Genomic DNA, 7,616 nt, shown 5'->3' on the forward strand with positions numbered 1-7,616 from the left:
AAGCATCCTGGCGCACGCCTGTCATCCCAGCTACTCGGGAGCTGAGGCAGGAGAATCGCTTGAACCTAAGAGGCGGAGGTTGCAGTGGGCCAAGATCGCACCACTGTACTCCGGCCTGGGCAACAGAGTGAGACTCTCTCAAAAAAAAAAAAAAGAAAGGAAACAGCATCTTCATACTTGCATATGGTAAAAAAAAATCCATTCTTGGCAGCAGACCTTCCTGAGTCGGAAGCGCTACTCTCTGGAGCCGCAGGCACTGCCTGGGTCTGTCTGGCTTCCCCTGAACGGAGCACTGAAGGCTCCAGGAAGGCGCTTTAGTCAGACTGCAGACCCTGAGCCTTTGGTGACAGTTCCCTTTCCTGCTGGAATTTGTTTTTTGGGGGAGATACAGTCTTAGCTTTGTCACCCAGGGTAGATGGGGCGCGTGTTGTGATCATGGCTCACAGCAGCCTTGACCTTGGCGCATGTTGTGATCACAGCTCACAGCAGCCTTGACCTCCTGGGCTCAAGTGATCCTCCTACCTCAGCCCCCTAAGTAGCTGGGACTGCAGGCATGTGCCACCATATTCAGCTAATATTTTTTTTTTTGAGACGGAGTCTCACTCTGTCGCCCAGGCTGGAGTTCAGTGGCGCAATCTCGGCTCACTGCAAGCTCCACCTCCCGGGTTCATGCCATTCTCCTGCCTCAGCCTCCCGAGTAGCTGGGACTATAGGCGCTCGCCACCTCGCCCGGCTAATTTTTTGTATTTTTAGTAGAGACGGGGTTTCACCGTGTTAGCCAGGATGGTCTCGATCTGACCTCGTGATCCGCCCGTCTCGGCCTCCCAAAGTGCTGGGATTACAGGTGTGAGCCACCACACTCAGCCTCAGCTAATTTTTGTATATTGTTTTGTAGAGATGGGGTTTTACCATGTTGCCCAGGCTGGTCTTGAACTCCTAAGCTCAAGTGATCTGTCCACCTCAGCCTCCCAAAGTGCTGGGATTATAGGTGTGAGCCACTGCACCCAGCCCTGCTAGAATCTTTGACTTAAAATTCCAGTGTGGCTTGAGGCTGGAGTTGGAACGTATCTCTTAGGCAGAGCTTTTCTGGGTCCCTTCTCTCTAAATTCACAGGGGGCCCTCCCTTTAGATCTCTGTCTACTCTATTCAGACAGGCGGCCCTTTCTCAGATGGGACCTAGAGGGATGATCTTTTGAAATAAGTGAGATTTTTAAGATTACAATAATACGAAGAATATCTTTCTGGCTGGGTGATGTGGCTCATGTCTATAATCCCAGCACTTTGGGAGGCCAAGGTGAGAGGATCGCTTGAACCCAAGAGTTCAAGACCAGCCTGGGCAACATGGTGAGACCCTGTCCTCTAAGAAAACACAAAAATTAGCTGCATGTGGTGGCGCATGCCTGTAGTCCCAGGTACTCAGGAGGCTGAGGCAGGAGGATCCTTTGAACCCAGGAGGTCGAGGCTGCAGTGAGCCGTGATCACACCACTGCACTGCAGCCTGGGCAACAGCATGAGAGCCTGTCTCAGAATAAAAACACGTTTCTTTCTCAGAAGACAGAGTACAGACTGTGTTTGTTTTTGTTTTCTCTCTCTCTGCTACAGGGGAAGGTGTGGCTCATTGATTTTAATCCATTTGGCGAAGTCACAGATTCACTGCTGTTCACCTGGGAAGAACTGATATCTGAGAACAACTTAAACGGCGATTTTAGTGAAGTAGACGCTCAAGAGCAGGTAAGGCATTTTTAAGATAGATACAACGTAAACCTTTTCAGTCTACTGACTGACTGCTTGTTCTTCAGACGCACAGGTAGGCGGCAATGGCCAGGACCCTTCCGAAGCGCAGAGTGTAACACAGCTTTCCTGGTGGCTAACTTGCCCGTGGTGGTGGTCAAAGAGGCGGGCACCACTTAACTTTATGTACAGAAGTCAGGATCATCTGATCCGTTTTTTCAGTTCCTTTTCTGAGCTGCTTCTGTCACACCCAACCTGGAGGAATCGTGGTCCCAGATCAGCTCATGCATCTGTTCCTTGTGACCCCAGCCCCAGCTGCTGAGGCTGCCGGAGAAGTTACCTATGTGCAGGCCAGCGGGTTCCTGTCAGCTTTCTCCTCCGTTTCCATGGTGACCGGTTCACGCCTTGACGCTTCTCAATCTCCCATCGCTCCTTCCTTCCTCTCAGCGGACCATTTAACATCCTCTTTCCAGGAAAAGGGAACCCGCTGATGAGAATTCCCTCAGTTGATTACTCATCACACCTACAAGCTCGTCCATCCCTTCCTGAGTCTGATCTCCCACTCAGGACACTGTGTCCTCCTCTCTCTCCAGCTGCCCTCTGCTCTTTTTCCAATTCTTCCTCTCTACCAACTCTGTCCGTCCAGATTTAGTCATGTTCAGATACCTCCCATCCGAAAAAAGCAAAACATTGTTCAACCCGGTTTCTTCCGCCAGCCACTCTCTCCTTTCCTGTCAGCTTCACAGCCAAACTTTAATCTTCAAACAACTTTGTAGTGCTGTTTTCTGCCCGTAAAAGTAACATGCTCATTCTTAAAGAAAATTTAAAAATCACCTATGACTCTACCACCTTGAGAACCAGTGTTTATATTTTGGTATATAATGTGCATTTAAACACATACATAGACCTTTGTAAATAAATGAGATCATACTACATATGCAATTACATGTCCTGAGATTTTCACAGTGTTCTCTTGTGAGCATTTTGTATCTTTTAAAAAATAGTTTTGGGCCAGACGTAGTGGCTCACACCTGTGATCCCAGCGCTTTGGGAGGCCAAGACTGGTGGATCACCTGAGGTCAGGCATTCGAGACCAGCCTGGCCAACATGGTGAAACTGCGTCTCTACTAAAAATACAAAAAATTAGCCAGACGTGGTGGCGGGTGCCTGTAATCCCAGCTACTTGGGAGGCTGAGGCAGGAGAGTTACTTGAACCTGGAAGGTGGAGGTTGCAGCAATGAGCCGAGATCACACCATTGCACTCCAGCCTGGGTGACAGAGTGAGACTTCATCTCAAAAAAAAAACTGGCCGAGATCACACCTATAATCCCAGTACTTTGGGAGGCCGAGGCAGGTGGATCACCTGAGGTTGTGAGTTCGAGACCATCCTGACCAACATGGAAAAACCCCGTCTCTACCAAAAGTACAAAAATTAGCCAGGCGTGGTGGTGCGTGCCTGTAATCCCAGCTACTCAGGAGGCTGAGGCAGGAGAAACGCTGGAGCCCAAGAGGCGGAGGTTGCGGTGAGCCAAGATCACTCCATTGCACTCCAGCCTGGGCAACAAGAATGAAACTTCGTCTAAAAAAAAAAAAAATTAGTTTTGGCAGCTAGGCATGGTGATCCATGCCTGTAATCCTAGCACTTTGGGAGGCTGAGGCAGGCAGATCACCTGAGGTCAGGAGTTTGAGACCAGCCTGGCCAACATAGTGAAATCCCCATCTCTACTAAAAATACAAAAATTGGCCTGACGTGGTGACGCACGCCTGTAGTCGCAGCTACTCAGGAAGCTGGAGTGGGAGAACCGCTTAAACCCGGGAGGTAGAGGTTGCAGTGAGCAACAGAGACCTGGGCAACAGAGATCGCGCCCCAGCACTGCACTCCAGCCTGAGAGCAGAGCGAGACTTTGCCTCAAAAAAAAAAAAGAGAAAAAGAAAATAGTTTGGGCTGGGTGCAGCAGCCCACCGAGCCTATAATCTTAACACTTGGGGAGGCCAAGGCAGGAGGATTGCTTCAGCTCAGGAGATCAAGACCAGCCTGGGCAGCATACTGAGACCTTGTCTGTACTAAAATTGAAAAAACTCAGCTAGGTGTGGTGGCGCATGCCTATAGTCTCAGCTACTTGGGAGGCTGAAGTGCGAGGTTCACCTGAGCCCAGGAGGTCGAGGCTGCAGTGAGCCACTGCACTCCAGCTGGAATTACAGACGTGAGCTACCGTGCCCAGCTCATTTTAGCTTTAGAATCTTCCTTTCTCCTTACCAGGTACAGAAGAAAACATGGAGTTGAAATTGTTCTGCTAGGTTCTTTTTTAGTTCAGAGAATAGGCCTAAAAATAAATGACTGACACTCTTTCTCCTTTTTCTTCTTTGTACAGGATTCCCCAGCTTTCCGTTGCACAAACAGTGAAGTGACAGTCCAGCCCAGCCCCTATTTGAGTTACCGGCTGCCCAAGGACTTTGTAGACCTGTCTACAGGGGAGGACGCTCACAAGCTAATAGACTTCCTTAAGCTGGTAAAGTCTATGTGCATTTAGTATGCTGGCCGTCTTTTCAAATAGACCTTCAAATTGGTTTTTATATAATATTTCATTGGAATCCAGTATCACCTAGACTTTGATGCTTATGAATGGAGCCGAGTTACTGAGTTAGATCATTTTCTAATTAAATATAAAATAGGAGCTGAAGGCATAATTTATTGATTAGAGTGACAGAAAATGTTTTTATGCTGTATATGCCTTTTGAACATTTTTCAAAATACTTGTAACTTTGAGAAAGTGTGTATATTGTTAGAGGGCTTCACGGAGAGCAAGTCTCTGCTTGGTGGTGATTTTACTCAAGAGGGAATGTGAATATTTATACTTCCGTGTGGATTTCTGTGTAGGAGTTTCCCTATGTATGGAAGAAAGAGAAGAAAATACTCAGGTACCTGAGGATAATTTGTTTAGGAGTCAAAGTGATAAACTAGTTTAATGAATTAAAGCATGGTTTTCCATGACAATTTTTAATCACATCTTTGCCAAGACCTCTAGAAAATTACACCTGCTGAGCAGATATCCCAAGGAGCACGTGCTATTTTAATGTCCCCTTGGTATTCTTTGGCAGAAGAGAAATCAGCAAGAGGACGACTGATGAGCGTGCTGGAGCTGGAGAAGAGGAGGCCCTGCCCCGCCCCGCCGCTCCGGGAGCTGCTCATCAGCCACAGCTTCATGCCAACCCTGATGCGGGCGGGCCGGGCAGTGTGGACATCAGCCGCTTTTTATATTCATGTACATCACCTGGGGAAAAAAACAGAGGGACTTTGCTACTTGTAAAAATAACATAATAAATAGATCTTAAGCATAGGAAACCATACTGTTCTGATAATAAAATGCTTTCTATGAAATACGTTGCTTTTCTACCCGGTCGTTTTATTTATTTATTTTTATTTTTATTTTTTGAGACAGTCTCGCTGTGTCGCCCAGGATGGAGTGCACTGGTTCATTCTCAGCTCACTGCAACCTCCACCTCCTGGTTCAAGTGATTCTGCTGCCTCAGCCTTCCGAGTAGCTGGGATTACAGGTGCCCACCACCACACCCAGCTGATTTTTATATTTTTAGTAGAGGCAGGACTTCACCATGTTGGCCAGGCTGGTCTGGAACTCCTGATCCTCAAGTGATCTGCCCACCTCAGCCTCCCAAAGTGCTGGGATTATAGGTGTGAGCCACCACACCCAGCCTGTTTTATTTAGGGACAGAGTCTTGTTCTGTTGCCTAGGCTGGAGTGCAGTGGCACAATCATGGCTCACTGCAGCCTCAATCTCCTGGACTCAGGCAATCCTGCCTCAGCCCCCTGAGTAACTGGGACTACCAGTGCACACCACCACGCCCAGCTGATTTTTATATTTTTTTTGTAGAGATGGGGTTTTGCCACGTGGCCTTTTTAAAAGGCCACCATGTTTAAGTGATGATATCAAATGTCCCTAATTTACCGAGGCTTTGTGATGTGCCAGACCTTCTACTAAGAGCTCTTTCTGTATTAGTTGACATCACCAACCAATTTGAAGGATACAGACATCACAATTTCCCAGGGTAACTGCCCGATGTGGTATCCAGTGGTAATCTTCGTCCTCAGTACTTTATCTTTGTATTCAGTACGTCAGATGCCCTTTCTTTTTTTTCTTTAAGTAGTAGAGATGGGGTTTCCCTGTGTTGCCCAGACTGATCTCAAACTCCTGGCCTTAAGTGATCCTCCTGCCTCAGCCTTCCAAACTGCTGGGATTACAGGTGTTGTTTAATGTACAGGTGCTTCAAAAATACTTTTGTTTTTTTAAACTACTTACAGGTATCTACCCACCAATGATGGATTTAGTATCAAGGGTTGATTTTAAGTTTAGCTCTGGAAGCTGGCTTTGTCAAGATGGCATTTTACCGAGCCAAAGAAAATGTAAATATATTTGATACCAATTGAAAACATTCTGACTAGGCTGGGTGCGGTGGCTTACGCCTGTAATCCCAGCACTTTGGGAGCCTGAGATGGGCGGATCACCTAAGGTCAGGAGTTCGAGACCAGCCTGACCAATATGGTGAAATGCCGTCTCTACTAAAAATACAAAAATTCGCTGGGCGTGGTGGTGGGTGCCTGTAGTCCCAGCTACTTGGGAGGCTGAGGCAGGAGAATCGCTTGAACCTGGGAGGCGGAGGTTGCAGTAAGCTGAGATCGCATCACTGCACTGCAGCCTGGGCAACAGAGCGAGCCTCTATCCTCCACCAAAAAAGAAAACTATATTCAGACTATATAAAAAGACCCAGCAAAATTTGGCAGAGAGTTCATAAACTGTACAATTCTCATTACATTTTTTTACACATTTTCCTGGAGAAACGACTTCAACTCAGGTCATTTTCTAAAATGTGATTTTTGTACATTGTTCACTTAGTGTATTTAATTTTAGTTGATTTTCCTGATGTTAATATCCAATGTAGGATACTATGAAGGAAATATTCTCCTAAAGCCCAATATAATTTACGCCTGCCTAAAAATTAACTTCTGTTTTGTTTTAAGACAGAGTCTCACTCTGTCTCCCAGGCTGGAGTACAGTGGCACGATTTGGCTCACTGCAACCTGCGCCTCTTGGGTTCAAGTGATTCTCCTGCCTCAGCCTCCTGAGTAGCTGAGATTACAGGTGTGCACCACCACACCTGGCTAATTTTTATATTTTTAGTAGAGATGGGGTTTCACTATGTAAGTCAGGCTGATCTGAAACTCCTGGCCTCAAGAGATCCACCCGCCTCGGCCTCCCAAATTGCTGGGATTACAGGCATGAGCCACAGCACCCAGCTCTTAAGTTTTGAATCATCCTTTTATTTTACTGGCGTTTGTTCTTTCTTTGAGGTACCTCAGGCTTGTGCTTGAATTCAGCAAATGGAAACCTGTGTGCTTCCTCAGCGTGGCCCTGCAGTCCTCCCTTCTGAAGAGAAGACACTGCCGCTGTTGCCTTTGAAGGGCTGGAATAAATACGTGCTTTGTCCTGCAGGCAGTGTCATGTCCCGTGGGCCTCCTGGAGACAGCACGCTTTGCCAGTTTTGTTTTCGAGAGTCTCATTTGATTTGCATTTTCTGAGTTCGTAAGGTTTTCTGTTCTCAGCCATTTCTCTTTTTGATGATTGAGGATCATCAAAAAACAAGCAGAAACCTTATGTGATAGCTTTTTGACTAAGTTTATTTCCTGTAAAGTGTAAGAGGAGTTTTCTGCAGCCTGTTAAGTGAGATAACTCATAAACCTGTAGTGTAGTGCACTGCACATCGCAGGCCACAGACAAATGGTAGCTATTGTCATTCTGTGTGGCAGACCTCTGTACAGTATATAAAGGCACATTCTTTTTAACAGAGTCAAGAATATATATATATATATA

At 46.7% G+C, this 7,616-nt stretch overlaps 1 protein-coding gene across 2 annotated transcripts in view; it reads left to right on the forward strand.

The window, feature by feature from the left end:
* Positions 1 to 5,112, forward strand: part of CDC123 (cell division cycle 123) — a 54,847-nt gene extending 49,735 nt beyond the window's left edge. For both annotated transcript variants that reach the window (XM_017886670.1, XM_017886671.1), the window contains 3 exons: positions 1,603 to 1,731; positions 4,104 to 4,241; positions 4,831 to 5,112. In XM_017886670.1, coding sequence (XP_017742159.1) covers positions 1,603 to 1,731; positions 4,104 to 4,241; positions 4,831 to 4,857 — 294 coding nt within the window. In that variant the 3' untranslated portion in view covers positions 4,858 to 5,112. The remainder of the gene's footprint in view (positions 1 to 1,602; positions 1,732 to 4,103; positions 4,242 to 4,830) is intronic.
* Positions 5,113 to 7,616: the final 2,504 nt, after the last annotated feature.

Source organism: Rhinopithecus bieti, unplaced genomic scaffold (genome assembly GCF_001698545.2).
Source record: "Rhinopithecus bieti isolate Rb0 unplaced genomic scaffold, ASM169854v2 scaffold_13900, whole genome shotgun sequence".
NCBI classification, from domain to species: domain Eukaryota; kingdom Metazoa; phylum Chordata; class Mammalia; order Primates; family Cercopithecidae; genus Rhinopithecus; species Rhinopithecus bieti.